At 37.3% G+C, this 24,009-nt stretch overlaps 1 protein-coding gene across 2 annotated transcripts in view; it reads left to right on the top strand.

The window, feature by feature from the left end:
* Nucleotides 1-19,493, top strand: part of LOC136779066 (AF4/FMR2 family member 4-like) — a 100,102-nt gene extending 80,609 nt beyond the window's left edge. Inside the window, exons 6-19 of one of the 2 annotated variants that reach the window (XM_066736392.1) lie at nt 1,782-1,877; nt 2,286-2,322; nt 14,056-14,089; nt 14,750-14,804; nt 14,877-14,929; nt 15,327-15,780; nt 15,907-16,664; nt 16,801-17,590; nt 17,750-17,887; nt 17,983-18,179; nt 18,264-18,341; nt 18,427-18,523; nt 18,602-18,893; nt 19,004-19,493. In XM_066736392.1, the coding sequence (XP_066592489.1) occupies nt 1,782-1,877; nt 2,286-2,322; nt 14,056-14,089; nt 14,750-14,804; nt 14,877-14,929; nt 15,327-15,780; nt 15,907-16,664; nt 16,801-17,590; nt 17,750-17,887; nt 17,983-18,179; nt 18,264-18,341; nt 18,427-18,523; nt 18,602-18,893; nt 19,004-19,113 (3,189 nt within the window). In that variant the 3' untranslated portion in view covers nt 19,114-19,493. Of the gene's footprint in view, nt 1-1,781; nt 1,878-2,285; nt 2,323-14,055; nt 14,090-14,749; nt 14,805-14,876; nt 14,930-15,326; nt 15,781-15,906; nt 16,665-16,800; nt 17,591-17,749; nt 17,908-17,982; nt 18,180-18,263; nt 18,342-18,426; nt 18,524-18,601; nt 18,894-19,003 lie in introns of both variants that reach the window. The other variant, XM_066736384.1, reaches the window with a different exon arrangement.
* The last annotated feature ends 4,516 nt before the right edge of the window (nt 19,494-24,009 follow it).

Below are 24,009 nucleotides of genomic sequence, written 5' to 3'. Positions count from 1 at the left end.
TACTCGCAAAGGAAACAAAAGAAATCAATATTCTTCCCCTCAACCTCCCGCGAGTTCTCTTCTTGGGCATAAATCTCATTTTTTCTCTTCCCTCTATCCTGTCTTTGCCTAACTCCCCCCCCCACTCTATTTTATCTCTAACGTAAACATTACCTTACCACACCTTTCCTTAACTTACGCTGGCTCCTCGGTCGATGAAAGTTTTCATGCAGTGCGCGTGCCACGTACACCGGAGTTGTTTCCGAGTGCACTCGAATATTAAATGCATTTGACATTTTGCGTTCCCTCGCTGCTGCACCTCTCTACCTTGCATCTTAAGCGTGAAAAAATGGTTAAAATTGTTGCTCTCCTCCATTATCGCCGAGTAAGGTAATAATAAATTTTAATCACCATAGAATACTCTCGTAAGAAATTTTTGACACTAAAAAAAGTATTTTTAAAATGATCGAGACACTGTACATAGAGAATTATCGAGTTAGGCGTTTGTGGAAGTAACGAGAAGCTATTATAGTATAATCGTCGAGCGGAGAAAGAAGCAAAAGAATGGTTAATTTAGGGGAATATCACTGCCTTGATTTTGGCGAACGTTGTTGTATTCGGGAAGGGTGGAGAAAGCGGAGGGGGGGAGGGGGGGGGAGCCAGCGTGGCGTTCGTTTCGAGTACTCAACGAGAGCTTTTGTCTCGCGGTGCTCTTTGTTCGGCGTCGACGGCGGACGTCTCGACGCGACGGGTCAATGAATCGGTCTCCAACGATTCGCTCCTGAAAACGCATTTCGTTTGGCGCGCTGCATTCTCCGTTCTTTCCAACTTTGCATTCTCACGCATTTTATGTCGTCCGTACACAGAAAAATACGTTGTAAACTTATATACCTACCCCCGCCCCTTCAAAATCAATTTCCCCGTGTTTGAAATTTACAAGAAATACAACAACGAGAAAACCTTGGCAGTTGAGTAAGAAAACTAATCAAGCATCGTTTGAATTCCTATCCCGATACCTTCCACAGCCCGTTCTCGTCCTCTTAATGCTGCAATAGTTGAAAGCTCGGTAGAATTTGACATTGAAAAATTAAACGAGCCAACTTACGGAAGAGTAACACGCGTAAGAACGCTGAATGAATATAAATGGATATAAATGAAACAAGAGTCGATACTTGTACAACGCGAGGTGAGAATGAAAATGAAGACGATCGAGGAACGGATATAATTGTTCGTAATTGTTGCTGTTGCGTGCGCGAGCAATTGATATTGTTGTAAGAATTAGTGGTGGTTCTGGTTCGAGGGGGGGGGGGGGGGGGGGTCGATCGGGATGATGCACGCTCTTGCGTAAGACCTGCCTTCCGCAACTGGAGCGCCCCGATTACGTCAGATGATTCCGTCCGATTTGTTTACGTCGAGCAAATTCCACGTGTCTGCCACTCTACGCGCTTCTCACTCCTGTTTACATATACATATATATGTACTCCATTTCGACAAGGAATCTTCTAAACTGATATAACTTTATTTTTGTAAAATTTAAATCTCTCTTGAGAGTTTTTTAGGAAATATTTATTGTGCATAAATGGGATTTTAAGTGGGATTTAAATTTTATACAAATTTTTAATGTTCTATAGCTATATTGCTGCGTTTACATGTATTTAAGAGTAGTGCTATATATTAGTTTTTTTGTGCATGGTCTTCCATTTATGTATTTATAGAGAAATTTGTTTAATCGTTCGACGAAAATTTATCATCGTGCTAATAATAGTGTACTTTGTATATCTATATCTTATTGTTTATTTCAGGAAATGACCATGCCTCCCACACCTTTAACGGCGATCGCTCAAACGCCGAGAAAGGAGCTTGAATCGAAATTCACGTTTAATCCTACATTGGCCAAGGTAATCATATTACACTGTGCTATTTAATTATAATCTATTAATAGTAGCGGTATTTGTCAAACATTTTTTTCGTCGGTGCGTGATCCGCAAAATTGCAACTTTACTATTGTTACGTGGAATAGAGTAAACTGTAATATATTCTTCATCAACGAGAAACATGATTCTTTCGAATTGTTTCATTTCGCAAGTCAGCAATCTTCTTCGAATTTAAAGTGAATCGTTAGTTTCATTAATTTTCAGTAATGATCATGGATCTATTTAAAAATTCACGATATTTATAAAATTGTTAAACTCATAGTGTAGGATGATAAGAATTTTTTTTTTGTTAAACATAATGATATTAAATTGACACTTTGTACTATAAACTTTATCAAATGGAACAAACAAAAAAATGTTTTTATTTTACAGCTAACAGAAGTCTCCCCGTCAGAAGTAGCAAAGCCTCGTAAGTAACCTTTTTGTTTTCTCTTTATTGCTGTAGAAACAATCAATCTTGCCTCCCAAAAGGAAATCCTGAACCAATAAAATCCGACTTTTTAAAATTTCACTTTTTGCAATTTAAACGCTCGAGATTTACAATGAATACCTTTAAACGGCTAATCGTTGCAAATTAGTTACATAAACAGTCGTCTGAAAACTATTAAATATAATGGACAAAAGTGATTGTACAAAAAGTGATATTAAACAAAGCTGTGATTTTACGGTTAAATGGATTTTTATTTCTAAAGGTCGATAAAGCTAATTGCGAGTGAAATTTGTACAAAATGCAGGATATGTGGGAAATAATATTTTAGTAAAGATTAACCGATAATAACGATTTTTTGAGTTCCATTGAAACAAATGTATAACACAGCTTGCCAATTATTTCTCCACGCATAAAAATACTTTAATTCGTTAGTGTTAACGATATAGCTATATACAAATGGGCAAATGCGTTTTTGTTCATTTCTTCTGCACATTCGTAAGAATTCCCCGCCACTACCACGATTAATTCCAATGTTCTTCTTTTCTAATTTCTAATTAATTTAGTAAATTATATAATTACAAGGGAGCGAAGATAGAAGACTTTCACACTTCAGTCACTCGTAAAGTATGGAGATTCATTGAAATTGGACATTTTTTAAGCTGGCCTGAGTTTCATGAATTAACCATTTGACAAGGCTCCCCCCCCCCCCCTCCTGCCCCTAAGAATCAACTGCATTATAACGATAAGATGAGGATGAAATCCGAAATCCCATTTACACGAAAGATTTAATAATGTATGTACCACCAATTTTATCCTATTTTATTCAATAATTTGTTTATTAATTTTTATACAAGTCAAAGTATATTACACGATAAAAAATTAATGTCAACTAATATTATTATTATTTAGAGTATAGCACAACAAAGATGAGCAATTTAAGTCAATTGCGATAAATTCAATTATTTTCTTTCCACTTTTTTACCAAGGACAAAGAATGAATTTACGATAATTATACTTTCTTTCCTATTTACCAGTAATTAAACGAAATGTAATGATTAAACAATTAAAATATTCCCTATACTCCAATTAAGCTAATTAATCCCAATCCCCGAAACGACTGAATTTTCTTAACGTTCGGATCAGCGATTTTCAATCGATGAAATTGCTTTAAAAATCTCCGTGCGTCCAATAAACTTTCCTCATTTTCTCCTGGGATCCTGCACCATTTTTGTCCCTATTATCACCTTTCAGTCAAGTCATTTTATTAACTTTGCTTTTTAAAACTCGTTATTTTAACACGCATTGTAGATCAGTTGGTCGTGAAAGGTTACGAAACTTATAAATTGCTTTCTGATCGACGAGTGGTGGGGAAAAAAAAAAAAAAAATTCCTTGTATTTTAAAAGTAGAAATCTAGGCAGAATTTAAAAATAGATGTCAATCGATACCCGACGACGAAACCGCATCGACGTGAGCGGAAACTGGATGAGAAAAAGAAAGAAAGCTAGATCTGGAATTTTCTGTGAATACCGCATATACGACACGTGTATACTGTACTATATATGTACATATATATAGATACACATGAGTTTGCTTTGAGAGCACAATATAGCGATTCATGAATTCTCCGAAGTTTGTTCATCCGTTTTGTTCATTTTTAAGCATATATATATATATATATACAATTTGGATATTCCTCTACTCCTCTCTCTCTCTCTCTCTCTCTCTCTCTCTCTCTCTCTCTCTCTCTCCCATTTAGAGCTGCACAGCTATGCTATACAGCTTTCATCCTCATTACTCGTTCGAATCTCTTGCTTCAACGAAATTCTAGTGTCGAGCTTTTATCGTCCTTGTCTGACTACAGCATTATGCGCCAGGGCCAGGAATGGCAGTGACTGCGAGGGGGCGATGTGACGAGTAGGTGCTGCTGGTTGTCATGGAAACCAACGAACCAGCATCCTCTGCCAGCATATATCCCAGTTGAACGCCTATCGCCGCTCTAGTGCGCCAGCTCCAGCCAGTCCCAATAGCGAGCACCAACCTCAACAACACTACCACTACCACTACCAAGCGTGTCCTTATAGCTTCTATCACTCCCCCCCCCCCCCCCCACTCTCTCTCTTTCTCGTTTGTTTGCTTTGCTTCCTTTTTCCTTCCTTCCTTCCTTCCTTCTCTCTACTCCCCCCCCCCCCCTCCCCCACCATATCTCTCCCTTTCCAATCTGCCTCAATTCGCTTCATCCCACGCACGCACGGTGTCTCACCTCGCACCACCAGTGCTCGGATAGAAGAAAATTGGTTCCGAGATTCTTTGCTGCTCTTACCTCACTCGCTCGCTCACTCAGTCAGTCAGTTAGTATAGAAAAGCTACATGAAAACCTTTAAACCACCGGCACAAAACTTTCCACCCTTTTGACGCGTTTTTCACAATTGTTCGAGTCCCGTGCCACGTACTCTTTTTATGTCCCTGTTTGATTATTATACCCCCCCCCCCCCCTCCCCTCATTCTTTTGCTTCGTTCATTAAGAATAATTCGTACAGCTGATTTCATTGAATTGAATTTTACCAACGATTCTGGATTAAATTTGTTTACTGCTCGAATTTATGATGTTAAATTTTTTACTCAAGGGGGGGGGGGGGTTCAGATATGCTGACAGTATAGAATTATAAGAATGCTCGAAGTTACACGCAGTTTGCTTAGCTTCGCTTTTCCTCCGAAGCATCGATGAAATTTCAGCGAGTAGGTAGTAAGTACGAGCCTGCTCCGAAACACTTAATATTCATTCATTTAAGCACTCGAGTAGCTTCGCGTGAAGCGTATTGAGCAAACGAAATCGATAAATTCAAGTTTGCTGATAGTGCCTTTGGCAAGTGTAACGATGACGAAGTTAATGTTCTCGATAGTAAATATTTCTACGTAACAGAAAGGGGAGAAGAAAATATTTTACAATCCTATGCATCTCTTGTTGTTCAGCTTTAAAAAAAAATCTGAAAACTTTTCCATTCAATTCTCCTATTTATAAACCTGACGTTTCTTCTGGCATTGAAATATACACATTTTTATTATATAATTTGGCAAATGAGAAGGATATACTATATATAAAAAAATTTACGCTCTGTAGTGGTTATTTTAGATTAATTTTCCATGGAATAGATCAGCTCGACATAATTGCGTCGTGCAGTGTGTTCCTGGATCCCACGTATATATGCATATACGTGCACGTGTGCGTTTATGTTTGAAATATGCAGAGGCTTTCAAACTAGCTCGAAACTCGAGGAATTGGTAAAGTAATAACGAGGTCTAAAAATATACAGCTGAATTTTGTATTCCCATTGATTTGTTTGTGATCCTTGCTCGATAATGAGTAATCCTACAGCGATTAATAACGAGACTACCCTTTGACGCCAAACTCTCTCGATATCTCTTTCTGTTCTGTAATATCGATTAGAAAGTGGAGCAAACTTTCACTGATTCGCATTTTAATAACTACTCACTTTTTAATTAAACAGTCTTAAAGATCAAGCGAATAGACTCTTGCAAGAGAGCAAACTCACCTTCGACATTGACTCGTTGGGATAAGAATCTTACAGAGTAATAATTTATTTAAATATGCAGTTTATAATATCGTTTTATCATTACTAATGCTAATTAAATCCCTCGTCGAATTTCGTTAAACCGATTCGTCAAACGCTGATATCAAATTTATACGTTCAATCTGCTATTATTAATTTGCATGGAACGTGGATTAATCCAGTCGAGTTAATTTTGCTCTATTTGGGGATATTTCTGATTTTTCACTCGGTTTCTTCAAAGATTAAAGCAGACGAGGTTTTTATAGAATTCATCAAATTTTCACAACGCAAGTGAAATAACGTTCAAACTCCTCGTTTTACAGGCCCTTCTCGAAGAGCTTTATAGAATGTCGCTTGAAGTCGATCCAGAAGCCAGATTTTGTAACTCGATTAATTAACTCGATAATCCTAACCGAGTCGTCGCTATTGGCTTGTTTTACACACGGTACATTGGATTTTCATTTAAGTATACATAGCAGTACGGTGAATAGTGTGTCAAAGGAACTCGGAAAATCCCTTTATCCGATAAAAGGGACGAAAAAACGAGTGAAGGTTAAAGGATTTTTCCCAGTGACATATATATATTAATTCTCTCATCACGACTCTCAGATTGTTGCTTTTGTTTACAAAGTTAGGATTTGGAATATAGACAAGGTGGAGAAAGATGCACTATACATATAGTAATTATGGATCGCGCACAGAATTATTGTTTACCTTAAATTCGATAAAAAGCACTAGGTTATTTTTCGACCAATCGGAGAATAGCTTCTCGGATCGCACTTGGCCAATACTTCTATCAACCGAATGGCATCTGATCATCCACCGTCTGCCAATTTAATAGCGTTCAATCACATGTGCGCTGACACATTGACGTGCCCCAGGCGAAGCGAGTCGATGCAACCGACTGACGACAAATGACGTCTTGATTTACTTTCTATTATCAAACGCGAAACACAAGAAAACACTGCACGCGCGGAGACAGGCGTTCTTCCTGTGTATGGATCGATCCAATCAATAGCTTCCACCCATCAGGATATATCCCGTTAGCCCCCAATCAATTTTCCGTCCATTTTCATATTCCAACATTTCCTGTACCTCGTCTGATTAAAAATTCAAACCGTATTTCATAGTTCCGACAACTTCAAACCAGACGAATTAGTCTTTTTCGAAATTTACTCTAAACATTTTGTTGGAAAAGCACCGGTTTCCCAGTGCCACACTGCAGGATAGGGGTCAGCGCGGATGATTATTTATAAGACGGTAGTGTGCCGTTGGACAAATGCTAATCAACCGGAAGTCAGCGATGAAGCGAAATGACAATTCATTCACCGCACTTATTTTCTCCTTTGGAAACAAAGCAAATGATTCCAACGACTCGATTAAAGCGTTTTATAGTTTCTAAATGCTTCCACTCTCACTCTCGATTAGGAAATTGGATTGTACACCAATAATCTGCTGTCAAATAACAAAAGTAAAAATAGAAGTTGTGTCGTGTGTGTGTGTGTGTGTGCGCGAATGTTTTATAAATATATTTTGCAAGAATTAATAAATATATGAAGTTGGAATATTTTTGGTACAGTCGGTTAGGAAATTTGCAGCTGGTGCCTCGATTGTCTCTTCAGATTTGTCTATTGGGAAAATATCAGTGCGACTGAGAATCTGGTCGATGCGAAGCATGCGATGCATCGCATATTCGATTCGCTGTGAGCAAGCAGCCAAAAATAGAGAATTAGAAGTATAGGATGGGAGGCAAAGGCAGGCATGATAGGAAACCCAGTGGGATGCCTAATCTATGACGAATAGACGAACAATAGGAAAAATAAACGAATGCTAAAACTCGAGAAGCTTGTACGGCCTTCACCGAGTATCGATTGATCGCAGTCTTAACCGTATAACTCGACCTAATGCTAACCTACTTGTGTACTGAAAATTTGCATCTCTACCCAATCATCCCTTTATTAAATATACAAGTAATTATACAGGGTGTACTACTTAAAGCGCCCCAGAACATAGATACAAAAACACGCGTATCTTTTTAACTGTAAGAGATATTCAATTTTTGCATAGGACCTTTTCGGAGTCTCTTGTTTTTTGCTTTGGAAAAAGTCATGCAAAAATTGAATATATCTTATAATTAAAAAAATACACGTGTTTCTGTACTTACGCTCTGGGGCGTTTTAAGTGGTACACCCTGTATAGTTACACTCTCTGCTACGTAGCTGAATTATCCTGCTTAACCGATGACGAGTCAACGTGAAATTGCTGAAAACAAACATTTAAGATAAAACAAAAAATAGCTATTACATAAATCAGTGCAGTATACCGAGTTACATCAGAGATGTAAGATTAGTTGGTGGCCGAACGAAATAAAAGGAGACTTTAAGAAGGAAGCTTATAAAATTTTTAATTTACCCCACAATTGTAAAGTTGCGAAAGGATTAAAAATTCTATGTTTCGACGAATCCTATTAGTCTCGACGAATTTATTCTCTAGCCAATGTTTTCCACTCAGACTCCATTTCCCCATCCAGAGGTCTCTCATTGGCGGGAGTTCTTTTGTGGAAGTTTAAACGAGTCTTACTGAAAACTGCAAACTTACTCCAAAAGAGATAATAGGGGGGAGGGGGGATTTACCAGTGGTGACATCAGTTTTGTTCATTTTAATAAACAATAACTCTGAATAGCAAGTATATAATTATAAGAAATATTTTTACCTTAAATAGTTAAATAAATTGAATATTTTATGCACTCGGAATATAAATAAATTTGAAACGTAATAAGGATGTGCACAGAATGATGAAAATAATGGGGAAAGAAAGAAAGGTCTGAGCAGCATGATGGGCTCAAGCTGGTCGGTCGTGTCTGATGAAACAGGTGCTGGTTTGTCGACCGTCTGGCGTGGCTCGTGCACCTTGATAGCCCTACCTAAAAAGGGCTATATGTATTCGTACACATTGCAGTAAAATGTAGAATACGTAAAAAGTTTTGTAAAAATAAAAATAGTAAAGAGCAACTCTACGCACGTATTCCTTGACAACTGGCAGCTTTTCGTGTCTCAATAACCGAGCTCGAATGTGTAATTTACATCGCAGCAAAGTCCGCGCGAGTGAATGAAACGAATCTTATAATTTTTATGTCTTGCGTATAGTAAGAATCGACAAAGTCCCATACGGTGAAAATGATGATAAAGTCACTTTAAAATAAGTATACGAGGACAAAGGCAGAATTATAACGCGTGACACACGATAATGCTGAGCGAAGACGACGCACACAGACAAGCGTGCGCGCGCGAGCGAGTCCGTGCGCGCATACTAGGTTAGAATCGTTTAAACCTTTCGTCCGCGCGCATGATTACAACGGGCAGCATTGTACCGAAACGATCAAAGTCAAGTGTAATAATTTTTCTTTGGACGATTAGCAGCTAACTTTAATATTTATCAGAAATTTCACATTAAATATTATATCTGTACGATAGGATTTTTTCAATTTGTACGAGGATATAGTTCTCTTTAAAATGTGGCTGTTTGTTGTGGAATACTCGAAAATGTCAATCCAGGAGTCGAGAATTAACACAGCTTTTTGTACATACTATTTACCAGTTTTTATCGATACTACTTTTTTTTTTAATGGAGTGTTTCTCGAGGCGTTAGGTTTTAAGCTATTCTAAACCAGCGAAGGATCCTATACGTATCCGGGTTAACGACTACTCGGACGTAGGACAATCCTTCCTGCACGCGTGCGAAGAATTTCTTTCAATAAGTTTAAGTAAAAGAAGAGAAAATTCTAGTTTCGACTTGCACGAAACGCTTCGAGTGTCTCTAGAGCTCCACACTATTCGTAATGGTTAATAATATAATTAATTGCAAAAAAAGTCGTTTGCTCAATCGCCGACTATTTATGTTAATGATCGTTGCACTTTGACACGCTGAGCCAACACAAATTGCCAATCGTTTATTGCTGCGACGGAATAAGATGCAAGCGCTGCTTAATCTTGATATTTTGAAAGAAATACTCCAAATGACAAAGGAGCTTCTAACTTGTATTTATAACGTTCGCGTTTATCATAAAATGTTATAGTCAATAGAAGAAATTCTATATTTATCAGTGTTTATACCAAGCAGCAATTATGCCTTCGCCTGCGAAAGTTATTACGACACACGTAAACATTACCGGTCATTGAAAAACATCCATAGCATATAGAAGCACAAAGACGCGTATATCTCCCTAACCATAAGAGATACGAAGTTTTTTCACAGGACCTTTTCGAATGCTCCAAGCATTTGCTTTCGAAAAGGTCTTATAAAAAATGTCAATATCTTTAATAGTTACCGAGATAAATGCTAATGTTTTCTTACGTGTATTCTTCGGAGCGTCTCGAGCGTCGAAGCCTGTATAGGGAGAAGGGTTATGAGAGAGAGAGAGAGAGAGAGAGAGAGAGAGAGAGAGAGAGAGTGGTGTAGTAGGGAAGTGGCAGTAGAATTCGGGAAGGGTGGGTAGCGGCAGTTGCACGAGGAACGAATCGTGTGTGTTTTGCGGGAAGAGAGGGAGAAATAGAGAGGGGCGCGGTGGGGGACAGAAGCAGGGCTGTCGGCGAGTGTCGTTAGCAAAGCTGGTAGAAAAGTAGGCAAGCAGGAGGCGAGGAACAAACGATCGAGCGCACGAAGCGAGATCGCCGGTTGGCGGTGCTGTATATACAGCTATGGCAGCCATGCACTATGCAGCAGCAGGCATGGAAGGAGGAAGGGTATTGGGGGGTATAGTTGAGTTCGAGACAGAGAGCAAGCGGCAAGTATGTACAAGTAGCAAATGGGCCTGCTCTCCTCTGCTGCTTGCTTGGCTTTCTTTGTCAGTACGTTTACTACGTAGAGAGGGGGGACTTGGCCGACTCGGCAGAGCCACACCGGGCACCAGAGGCGCACGAGGCAAGCGGCGCGGCGTGCGGCGGCCCTCACCTCTCGGTTAACTCAGTCTTCTCACCAATCTCGCCACTACCGGCGGTGACCACCGGCTGGCTCGCGCTCGCCTTCGGACAGCTCGGTCCTGTTCGACCTTAGTACCTTACGGCTTACACCTCGCTTCGTCGTCGGCCAATCGAGCAGTCTCGCTGCGAGCACGACCGAGCAACTCGGCGCGTTTCCTCCTCGCAACGCGCAATTTCCTGCACACTGGTTTCTTCCCCCAACGACGACAACCACTCTGACCAACGCAAAACAAAACGCCTCGATTCCACTTGGCCGAGCGTTCTCTACACAAACCTACCTCTCCCCTTTCTTCGCCGAATCGCGTCGTTCGACTCAACCACAACGGAATGCCAAAGATTTCCAGGAAGCGTAACGTAAACCGTGCACTCGCTGCTTAGCCGTGTGTTTTGGTTATTGGAGAAGAACGTACATATATTCGGTATGAGAGTGGATTGCTAGGTGGATCCAAGTGAGAATGGTTAATCGTGGATTGCGTAAGCGTTTGTTCGAGCGAGTGACCTTGGATATCAGAAGGAAGCGCGTATGTGCAGAAAGGAAGAAAGAACAAGGGAAGGAGCGAGGAGGGGATTACTAGTGTGTGCGCGCGTGTGTGTGTGTCACGTGTGCCAGCAGTTGTAACGTGCAAACGTTGAGCCAGTGCTATAGCTATATATCGCGCTGATGGTTGATTGGTTGGTTGGTTGGACCGTTGCTCGACTCGAGGAAGCCAAGTGGTTGCGTAGATGCGTCTGCGCACAAGTTTTGTGTATTCTTTCTCGCTCGTGTGCGACTCGATTCAGTTGCCCATGTGCCGTGATGCGTTAATGCCTCGTTCGGGGCTCGTCGTCTCACCTCTGTGTGTGTGTGTGTGCAAGAAATGTGGCTTTGCGTAAGCGCGTGTTAGCTATGCTGCCACCAAAGTGATAACGCAGCGGGGAGATCTCGCGTGTCGCGTCGCGGTGACAACCCAGTCAGCGCGTCCGTGAGTCATGTACAGCAGATTCGAGCTCCTTCAGGGTGCAGTTAGCTATCTCCTCCTATCAGGTTCGTTCCATCCACGTCCAACGCACGCCACGCGCTCGCTCGATCGCTATTAGCGGAGGGCACGAAACTTGCAAAATATATAACGTTTAATTCCCATTGGGAAAAGAAATATTTCTTCGGTGAATTACAGTCGGACACTTCTCCTCCCATCCGCCATAAACGGAATCATTAAAAGCAGCTGAAAATTCTCTTAAACTCGGTTATTTTCTTTCAAAAGTTTCTCTTCTGTTTTTTCCTCGGTTTTAACTCTGCCAATTGCACCTCGCAGCGCAAGGTTATAAAACTAATACTAGTTATGGCTTTTATAGCTCGCGGACTAACGATGCTTAATTGATAAGAAAAATGGAAGAAAAGGGACGATACAGGCTGTGGACGCAGCTTGTTTGGAAGCGTTAGGAATCACCGGAGTATCGCCACAACCTTGTTTTCTCAAGCGGGCTAAAAATTATTCGATTAAAAATAAGTTGCGGCGAATCGATTCGCTTGGCTAAATAACTCTTAATACGTACTCCCTGGCTCGCTTCCCTCTTCTTTAAGCGACTAGCGGTATAAAATCCGTTTCCTTTCTGCATACCCTTCTCTTTCGCCTCTATTCACTCCTTCGAACCTAAACGCAACGCTGCCTTTCACATCGTTCCTTTTTTATATTCCATCTTAACCCTCTTCTTTTAAACCTACCCCCCCCCCCCCCTAAATATTGTCAATTTCAAACTCTTCCAAAGCAACAGGTGCAAGTTTTCCTTCAAACGCGTCGCAGTTGTCGATGAAGTTTAAACTTTATAATAATTGAAACACTGTGTAAAGTGTGGCTATAAAAAGCTCATTTTTACGTTCGTAGGAGTCGTTAGCAAAGATGATCGGTATGGCTATTAAAGGGTCTCCATATACGCGCTTTTTATCCCCCCCCCCCCCTTTTTACAAATTTAGCCTCTCTTCGCTCATTAGTCCCGCGCGGTAGTAGTTTCACTGCGAATGACCGACCGTGTGACGTAAGAGTTGTTTCGGGATGTTATTGCGGTGTTGCAAGGGTCTCTTTTAAGCTAACGATTCTATTCGTTGAATAGAACCCAGCACCCTTGGCTTAGTCAACGCTAGAGCAGAGCATCCCTTTCAGAACCGTTTCTCATTCCACCAACGTTGACAATGCATTTCGTTTGTTAATTCTTCCAAACTACCCGTGTTATATATGTGTATGTATATATATATATATATATATATATATATATATATATATACTCTTTTGTGCCAGCTCTTTTATTTTTTAACCCCATTCGCGATCGTTTTTTTTTCTATTATCAATTATACATTTATACTTTATAAAATAATTCAACGAGGGATAATTAGGATGCAAAATAAATCCCACGACGCTAATCAATAAAATATGCGGATAATTTTCATTGACAAACTCGGTAATTAAATATGATTATGGATTGACTAGTGGAGCAATAATGCGACACCTTTAATGTTTGCTTAAACCAGCTTATTATATCCATCGCTATATCGTCTTTCAAATGCATATTTGCGTGGATGCAAATATGTATATCTATATTCGTAGCTGCACGAATCAGCTATTATAAATTTTAGTCGATACTACACTCTGTATATTTTAAACAAACGTAACTTCTTCGAGATATATGCTTATTCGATCAATAACGAAATTACTTGCACGATTATGACACATTTTCAATGAACCAATATTGGGGTTGGAAATTTTTACCAAAAGTTTAGCAACGTCGTGATTCATCAGCACGCACAAAAATACTTCAGTAGAATAAGTAAACCATTCGATCACCATTGCAAATTATAACGTTAATACTACTTAAAAATACTTTTTTTTTTTCTCTAAATTTATCATGCTTGGCGGAAATTTCTAAAAATTCTTGGATACATTTATAGGAGCTAGTGAATCGTTACAAAAAATTGATGGATTTTTTTAAGTTCTTTTTTAACCCAAATTTTCAGTTATATCGCCAGTAAAATCGAGGTTGTACTACTTTTGGTAAATTTTTAAAGTACAAATAATTGTGGTTTAAAATCGATAGGAATTTCCTTTGTATCCTTTAGAAACTTCAGCTATACTTTTTTTATTGGCATTGACTTGATTTGCTAATTAATTCCATTATTTTTCTTTGTTTCAGAACGAGAGAGACATACTGCTACGAGGCCATCCGCGTAAGTAATTATTCATTCGAATCGAAGAACAGCAACTTATATTTTTTCAAACTAACATTTGAGAAACCCTCGAAATTATTTCCATGTGGCAAAACATTGTGCTTTGAGAATGAGTTAGAGCTGACCGCAGCGCTTTGTGAAATTGCTCAACATAGATTTGGCACACTTTAGCGCCTTATGTTTCATGTTTTTGCTCTTTGCTGGATCAAACTCGCTCGTTTTCCATTCATCAACCTCACATCTGAATAATTTGACAAATAAATATCAAAATTAGAATGACTTAAATCGATGCTCCTTTCATTACTCCTTTTTTAAGAAACGGAGAAAAATGTTAGAAATCAATTTGGTGCTGTATTATTAACATTAATAAAAAACGCGTAAATTATTATTGAAAGGTTTTAAAAGATAGAAAAAGAAAATACTACTCGAGCATCACATCGCTGTTGTCCTTAATTATATTTAAAATCTTAGCTTGTCATAAATTCTAATAAGTAGTATAAGCAACTTTGGAGAAACGTTCGCGCTTGGCGTCTGACGGGAAACTTGATCAACGTTATATTCACTTTCGATTTAAAATTTAATCCATATACTATAATTCTCTGGAGTATCCTATCCCTCAAGGGGTAAGATTAATTATTGTTTGTTTTGAATCTGTTGCAGGGACTTGGAACGAGATTTAAGCTTATCCGAAGATAGCGAGGATGAAGAGAACAAGGTAAAATGATTGGATTCATTATTTATTGGTATAATGATGAATGCTAATATTTCTATCGCTTAATCTTTACAGGGAATATCATCAAGATCAGCCGAGGAAAACAGGAGTCCTGATTTTACGGTTGAGTAAGTATTAAGTTGCCGCTTCGTTATTTGTTGTTTTGGTCATTCACTGTGGACTGTCAGTTTTCTATAATTAACATGTATGGCTTATTGTCTCTTGATGGCAAATATATTATGCTGGGTAAAATATTAATTTACACCTTAGTCCTGTTTATTGATAATCGGTTCTCGTTAAACAATAATATTAAAATTGTTTAACAATCCCCGAATACAGATAATATTGTAATTATCGATAAACTCGATTGTCTAAATTTCAAGATGAGTCTGTCATTGTATCGATTTATTAATATTGTGGCTCATTTGGAGCAGTGGTATTTGTTGCCAGTAAAAGTACTATAATAAACAAAAGAAATTATTCAAATGATAAAAAGTATTGATAATAACAACGATTCATTTGCAGTTTATCGACACCGTTGATACCAGCAATGACTCCTGCACCTCCACCGTTAGCGCCTATGTCACCGATGGGAATGTCACCTGTTAGATTGACACCAGCCCGAACTTCACCACTCTTGAGGTTATCGGAAATAGGCGACGCAGGCATGCAATCGCCAGACTTTCCACATGGCTGGGAACCAATCGTTATACCCCCTCAAAGCTCTGGTAGCGCCTCCTCCAGTTCCGATTCAGGATCAGACTCTGGGTCGGACAGTAGCGATGATTCCGACGACGATGCGACTGAACCAACTGAGAAAGATCCGGCGACACCGTCCATGGTTTCACCCAAAAACACCATTATCGAAGATCCCGTACCGGCTGTTGAAGAGTCCAAGACAAGGTGGAACCTTAGCTCTTTCTTTAACAAAGCGGCGGTACCTCATGGCGATTCAAATAATGAAAACAAGACAGCTCAGGTAAGTTGTAGTGTTTAGATTGTGTAGCTTGTACTCTGAGAGTAATTATATAGGATATATGCAGCAGTATACGTGCGATCAGTTAATTTTTTATTATTTTATTGATATTGGCATTATTAATTTTAGGATGGAAATCGCAGGGATGTTTCCGTGGAAAGTAAGACCGATACCAGAACGCATAGAGAGAAGGGACGAGATTGGCAGTTGGACGAAGCATTGAAAAGGAACAATACAACCTTAAGTGGCAGCGTGATCAGTGATAGTAATCACAATTCCGATCACAGTAAAACTCAAATGACCGAGGAAGGTCGTCCTCAGATGGAAAAACCAAAGGTACCTGATGCCAGGAAACGTGGTAGACCAAGGAAACCTCCGGCAAAAAGCCCGAAAGGAAGTCACAGAACGGCAGACGAAGGCTTGAAGAATGGGAAACCACGTAGTAGAGTGCGCGCAGCGACTAGTCCAACCAAAAAGAAACAATCAATCTCGAAGTCTGTAGTGGCAACTAGCGACGATGCCAGTGATCCGGGATCACCAGACATGTGGAGTGATACTTATAGCGATAAATTAGTTTCCAACGTTTTACCATTGCCTATTGCTGACGAAGTAGTGGAAATGATAGGATTAGACGTCTCTTCTAGTGAGGACGATTACTCGCAGAACGCAAAGAATAATAATCCGTCAGAAGACGAAGCACATTGGAAGAGGACTTCTTTTAAACGTACAAAGTTGACTGATTCGCCCAAGAAATCGGAGAAAAAGAAAACGTCGGCTAAAGCCAAAACACGAAGATCCAGACCCAGAGTAGCCAGTGTTGCCGATAATTCGGAATCCGAAAGCGAAACTGAAGTCGCAGTTAGGAATAATAGGATTCAAGTAGCGAGGTTAGTGTGAAATATTTAAAGTCATTATACTTTTCAAATGCAATATTATACTTTTACATTTTGCTTCTTCCTTTACTTGACTATTCTTTGCTTTAAATGTCATTTAATGATTGTTTATTTTCTTCATCTTATTTAGAGTTCCGCCTAGACCAAGAGCTCCACCTACCAGAACTACTTCTCCCGATAATTCGGATAGCGATAACAGTCCCGCCCCAAAGCTGCAAGAGGACGATGGGGGCAATGTACAAGATAAGAATAAGAGTGATACTTTACGAAAACTATTTTCATCTTCTAAAGGTGGTGGTAAGGGAGGTGGTAAAGGTGGAAAGGGAGGCAAAGGCGGTGGAAAATGTGGAATCTATGTGGAGGAATATACGAATTCAGCTAATACACCTGCAGGAGGTGATAGCCCGTACAAAAGGCCATCTTCGCAGGCATCAAATGTACAATCCTTCCCAGCAATTAGCTATGTCAACGGTGTACCAAGTCTCCTTTGCAGACTTGATTTAAACAGGCTGCCTCATATATCGCAGCTTTCCAGGGGCCAAGAACTTAGACAACGAACTGAACTTCCTAATACGAGGCCATCCTCCAGGCAAAGCTCGAATCTGCAAGTTCTTAGACCACCTACGCCCGAAGACGGTGAAATTGTAGATACCTCGCCACCACAGCAATGCGACACTCTTTCGATAGAAGATTTGACTAAAACTCGTTCAATGGTTAAAACAGAACTCACCGCTGATTTGAAAGACAGCTCTGCTAATACTTCAAAGAGGAAGCGTAATCCTAGCTGTAGTTCGGTTTCTAGCGTAACCACGATTTGCTCTGCTGACTCAAAAGTTAAAAGCGAGCACAAGGAGAAGAAGAAGAAAAAGAGAAAACACGCAGAAACTGATGATAGTACACCTAGGCCTTCGTCCAGTCAGGTAAATTCAAATATGCACTAGTCGGTATCTCAAATTGTCTTTTTGCTATAGGCTCGACACTCTTTCAATAGTTGTTTCTGTTAATTTAAGAACTTTACTGCTGTCTCACTGTTTGATATCAAAATTTTGTTTATACATAGTATTCTTTTAAAATTATAGCACGGTGAAGTACAGCCCACGAACCATGAGCGGGAAGAAAAACCGGAAGCGAGTTTGTTACCACCGCCACCTCCGCCTCAACGTGTCTACTATTCTTACTTTAATCATCAAAACAATTTGATCGACGATGTGGATAAAATGGTAGACGGTGTAGATAGGTAGGCTGATTTCATTTCAGAAAACTCTTTTAAAAATTGAATATGCTGAAAGCTAATGGACAATATTGTAACGACAGGGACCAGAACCAGTACCTGACAGAAGCAAAGCGACTGAAACATAGCGCCGACGACGAATGCGAACTCACAGCACAATGCATGCTGTACCTCGAGGCTGCTCTGTATTTTGTACTTACCGGTCATGCCATGGAGTCTGACCCTCTTACAGAGAGAGCGTCGTTCACCATGTACAAAGATACTCTTAGTCTCATCAAGTAAGTAAAATTCCAGCTTACTATCGGTTAAACCAAAAGTAAACTTTAATTAAAGCAATGTCTAATTGTCACACTCTTTTCAAGATACATCTCCTCGAAGTTCAAGAGTCAGCAAAACAACTCGCCCGAAAGCACTATACATAATAAGTTAGCCATATTGAGGTGAGTCAGTGTTTAAAAGAATACAAGATTTATGTAATATCGGCAGTTGTATTCACATCTACATTTCTATTTTTGCTTTTTTTAGTTTGTGGTGCCAATCTCTTATATATATGAAACTTTTCAAAAAGCGGAGACACGAAGTCAAAGAGTATCAAAAAATTCTAACCGATTATTATCAGAAAGTGAGTGAGGGCAGTTTTTGGGATAAACCAATTTTGTACCTTGTAATAAATTTATAATGCATTTCTTTAACTTGATAGCCTGCACAAGCAGCGCCAGTACAACAGGAAGGTCAAGGAACTCCCTCTTTGTCCCCTACGCCTTCACCCGCTGGTTCCGTTGGCTCTGTGGGGAGTCAAAGCTCTGGGTACAGTAGTGGGGAGTTAGCAAACAGGGGAGTTATAGCTGGACAGCCCCAGGTTGCTCCTTATATCACTGTGCCTCTGCACGTTCATAATGCTATGGCAAAGCAAAATCAACATTTTAGCTTATTACTCAATTGCCAGGATTTATGGGACCAGGCCACAGCTCTAGTAACGGATAAGAATCGAGGTATCTATAAGTTTTGTTTCTTCTTAAAATAATAATTAAGCCTTTAATCTTACCACTGATAATATTTACAAGTGTTAATAGTTAACAGAAAATTTTAATATTTTTTACAGATTTCTTCATAGAACTCGATGAAAAATTGGGGCCTTTAACATTGAAGAGTTCCTTGTGCGATCTTGTACGTTACGTTAAGGCCGGCATAAAAAAATTACGTGCCCTCTGACCACAGTGGCAGAGCCCCAGACCACCCACCCCAAACTATATTACTTCTCTTCCTCATAACATAGCTACGTACCCAACGATATTTGCATAGCTTTTTCGCACTTGAAGATTCTTGCAATTTTTCACGGGTGTATAAAATTTATATAGCATCTTGGTCGATAAAAGGCGAAGGAGAGGGAAGTTATGAAAATATGAGGACTTGTTTAAAGTGGGGATTAGAGTGACCCTGGGAATTGTTACATAATGCTGAATATACTTATTATTCTTGAAGAATTGTACATGCATTTGGAGAATGAGAATCAAGAAATTACTCCTGCACTTGAGATTTTCTTATTGGTGCATTATACTTGTAATCACAAAATAGAATCATGTAATAGTCAATTTTATCTTAACTGTCAAAGTTTATGACAGCAGAATAGAAATTTTTCCACATTTCTCGTAGACGGCTATAATTTTCGTTTTAAAACTAATGCAAACTATTATATTGGTAAATCGATTAATGAAATTTTATTGTCACGAGGAAAGAAAGGTATAAGCTTAGAGCTGGGGTGAGGGGAGAGTAAATATTAAGTTATAATCGAAGTGAATAAGCTCGACAAATAGAATAGAAGAATATAGGAATAGTAGACGAATAATAATCTATCTCTATTTTTCTGAGATATCAGCTTTTGTAACTAAATGCTTTTAGACGGAAAAGCGAGGACATTAACAAAAAAGCGTTGACTGTGCAAATATAGGAAAGTAACATTGAAAAATGTTATAACAACGTGAATAAGGTGTGTTAAACAGAAATCAGGTGTGCCACACAAAGTGGTACATCATGCAGTCAGCGTTACCTGAAGTATGGTTTCTACTTGGTAATTCGAGTGCGATAAATATATAAGGATATATTAATATATTTAGTTTATTACTTATACAATAAATAGATAATAAATATTTGAATTTCAACGCGTTTAAGGAATAATGTGAAATGATACGTTGCATTTTATGCGTAGAACTTCTGGTTTTTAAATGATTTTTAGCTGATCATTTCAAACCAAAATATAAAAAATTAAAATTACGCAAGACAGTGATTGGATGAAGAGGGAGAAAACGGTAGGAAGGAGAGGGGTAGTCAAGTTTTAATGTGTTCGTCGCAGAAACACAATTTTCTGTAGATATCTGAGAGAGTATATTATAATAGAAGATTCGTACACAATAACAGTAAAAATAATAAAATTAGCGTATATTGTTTACGAAAATTAAATAAAAGGTTTTAATGAGAATAAAGCTGCAAGTATAGTGCTTACATAAACATATAACATAGATCAATTTCATAGAAAATCAGTTGAAGCAATGAATGTGTAAAGAATAAATTGTATTTACACAATGCATAAGTGAGCATTTCATAACGGATAAGTAAGTTGCTCATGTATATATTTTTGTAAATAGCTATTTGTGAGTGCAGCCGCCTTGAGGGCGACTTGTCGTAGTAAAACTTATGACAAATCGGCCCGTCCCAATTTTTGCTACAACAGATCTTATTAAGAGTCAACCCCTATTTAAAAATGAAATTATTAAATTTACACTTAATTGACCCAGTTTTACGAAATATCTCTATTCTGTTTTCCTTATTTTTTTTTATATATATAATTATTTAGTAGCTTTAGCACCTCTTCTCTATGGTTTAATTTTTAAATATTTTACACTTGGTACATAATATTTATAAAAATCAACAATAAATGGAATATTTTCCTTAATTGATAAACGTCTTTTAAGTGATTGGGATTTTAAAGCTTGAATGCAATTTTTTTTAATTAAGGAGGTTTAGAAAAGCATTAGCAAACGCAATCAATAACATGTTTTTATGGAACAGTTTAGCACGATTTTTTAATTTATATACTACTATATGCATAGGTTACACACAATAGTCAAAACATATCTAAATTAAATAGAATTTGTATAGTAAGGCAATAAACTTGTTGCTATGGATCAATTTTAATTAATTATATTATTCTTAACTGGTTGGACCAATCTTCATTGTTAGAGATATACATGTGTATCGCGAATGTTATTATTTTAATTTGAAGGTTTTGCTAATACTTTTCTTTTAACGGGTCATTGTTTCACGAGAATCATCGTTTTGTAAGGAAGGCAATGATAGTAAGGGGGAGGGTATATAAAATGGTGAAAGGGGGCCTGCAAAATTATGAATGCCCATAAGTTACTAACGAAGAGCGGTCCAATGGTTTATGGGATACAACTTTACACAAATATTGCGCGAAAGTATGTTGCATACTAAATGGCTAAATGATACGACAAATTTAAATGAACCGTTTTATAAAATTTCGATATTTTCGAGATACATATTTATAGAAGAAAATAATACGTAAATATTAGGCTCATTCGACTAAACTGTATTAAAAAGAAGAATAACTTGTTGAAAAATGTCTTTTAATATATTTTTTATTAGTAATTGTATAAGTTCAAGCTTTCTTAAAGAAAACACACTTCTCAAAAGTATCCCATTCATGCGATTATAAAAACAACCGAGATAATTATTTCTCACCGATTTAACAACTAGCCTACTGCCTCATTATAAGAAATTTTATTGTATACTTTTAATGATGTAAGCTGGGGAAATTTAGTTAATGTCATATTATTGTATGTTTCTCTTTGGCTAATCTATGTTCCTACTGACCACCAAAGAATACAGAAATGGGTGCTGTCGGTGTGGATATCAATAGAAAAGACATTAGTTTTTATAACTCGCACGCTTCTGTCCCTATGTTTCCTGGTCTCCCTCATATCGATTGATCAATCGATAAATTTAACAAATTGTATTACATGACTTTAGTTACTTTATGAATAATTATTGATATTAATTATTAATACTGCTTTTACTACGACTACCGCTACACTATTACTACTACTACTATTACTACTATTACTACTACTACTACTATTAAGAATAATAACTAGTACTACCACACCACATTATTATTATTATTATTCTACAATCATCTCTCATCATCATTACCGTTATTATTATATTCTTTATTAATGTATAGCCCCTATTACGTTGTAGTTAATATACTTAATAATTATTTTTTGAAATATATTTATATTTGAGTGAGAGATAGATCAGATTCAGGAAAATAAATATTACATAAATAGGTGAAAAATTAGTTTTATGCAAAATCAATAACTATTATTAATGCGGTCAATTATATCTACCTTGTTAAAAGATTTGGCTACCCATATCCTAATTCAATTAATAGAATTTAATAAATTCTCTTCCTGTTATGTTTTAACGGTTACATTATTGTGTAATTATATTCATTATGAGGAAGTATAAAGAGTTAATAATAAATAACGAAATAATCAGTATGTTTGAAAAAAATATTTCATGAAATGATCTTGTATACTTGTATATTACAAACTCGCAGGAATCCAATTGCTATGGTTTTTATTTGTCTTCTTTACCCATTGTAAGCCGTACTTGTAATATATTTATAAATATACCTGGAATAGAAGAAAAATATACCCATGTGTTTATAAATACAGCGTTTTGGAATATTCTGGAAACATTCGAATGTCTCGGAAACTAAGCGTTTTACGAATGATATCCGTAATGAACTTATTTTTATTACTTGAAAAACGTTTCAGATTTTGGATATGGTTTAATCTTCTGTGCGCACTTTTTAACAACCTTTCCATAAGCCCTTTAAGAGTACTCACAAACACATACTTAATACTGATTTAATGTATATAGCGCTTATATACAAGTTGCCGAAATATTTGAGTGTTTCCAGGCACTTCTGACACCCTGTATGCGTGGACATAAACTTGCAATCTCTTTATAATTGCAATGTTATTGTTATTATGGCGCATGATTACACTTTTAATTAAATTACAATTATTATATTTTATTAGAACAGGTACGTAATGTACAATTCCATTTGCGATAAAATATTTATTAACGTTAAGGAACTCTATCAGTTTTATTTGTGCCAAATCACTGATAGCTGTTCATCAATTAAATTTTTTTAATAAACATATATTTATATATGTGTTTTATCTTTAATTAGATTTTTTAATCAGGGCGCATATATATTTTATTTCTTCTGTAAAATTAAATAAATTTGTACAGTCAAGGCACAAATTCATAATAAATTAAGTGTGCTGCAACACTATAGTTTAAATGATTTTATGTGATTGTAATTAATTTTTAATAAGTATCGTTTATAAATAGCTCAATGCACAAAATTAAGTCGTAACCATATAATTTAATTTTGAAATCAGAGAATTAGTTTCTTTAATTTTTAAATATGTTAGTTTTAATTTTTACTTTCATTAGTTTTATTTTACTCTAGATTTGAGTTGAAAGTTGAAATATATATTTCATTATTATCGAAACAAATAAAGCATACAATCAATAAATTAATAGCAAATACTCAAGTTTTTATTATAATTATTGTAGGTATACAAATATTTTAAATGTTTCCACTAATGTAAGAGCTGGTAAAAAGATGTAAATTTAAAGGTACAAAACGGGAAGTTGATTCGTGGATATATACAGTTTCTGTTTGCCCAATAATAGTATTTAAATTGCTGAAAATGCGTGTGAAGACCAGTATATGACTGCTACATGAATGAGGACCTTGTGAATCCCGGGGAGGTACTGAGAACATACCACACACTGAAAATAAATTGTCTTCACGTTCATAGTTTATTTAAATAAATTAAATTCTGAAAAAATATCTTTATTATAGTTAAATTGTTTTTTTTTTTTTACTAAAATTACAAAACGATCTCTTGGTGCAATAATGGATAAATAATCATACAACTTTAACATACTTCATGATTTATATAATCTTAGGGAAAAAATTTACAAACAAAACATTTAAAGCCATGC

This window comes from Prorops nasuta, unplaced genomic scaffold, assembly GCF_024137725.1.
Source record: "Prorops nasuta isolate Cenicafe-Biocafe unplaced genomic scaffold, Cenicafe_Pnas_1.2 PNAS00002, whole genome shotgun sequence".
Lineage (NCBI taxonomy): Eukaryota > Metazoa > Arthropoda > Insecta > Hymenoptera > Bethylidae > Prorops > Prorops nasuta.
The sequence above is the reverse complement of the archived record's forward strand: the minus strand, read 5'-3'. Positions and strand labels throughout refer to the sequence as shown.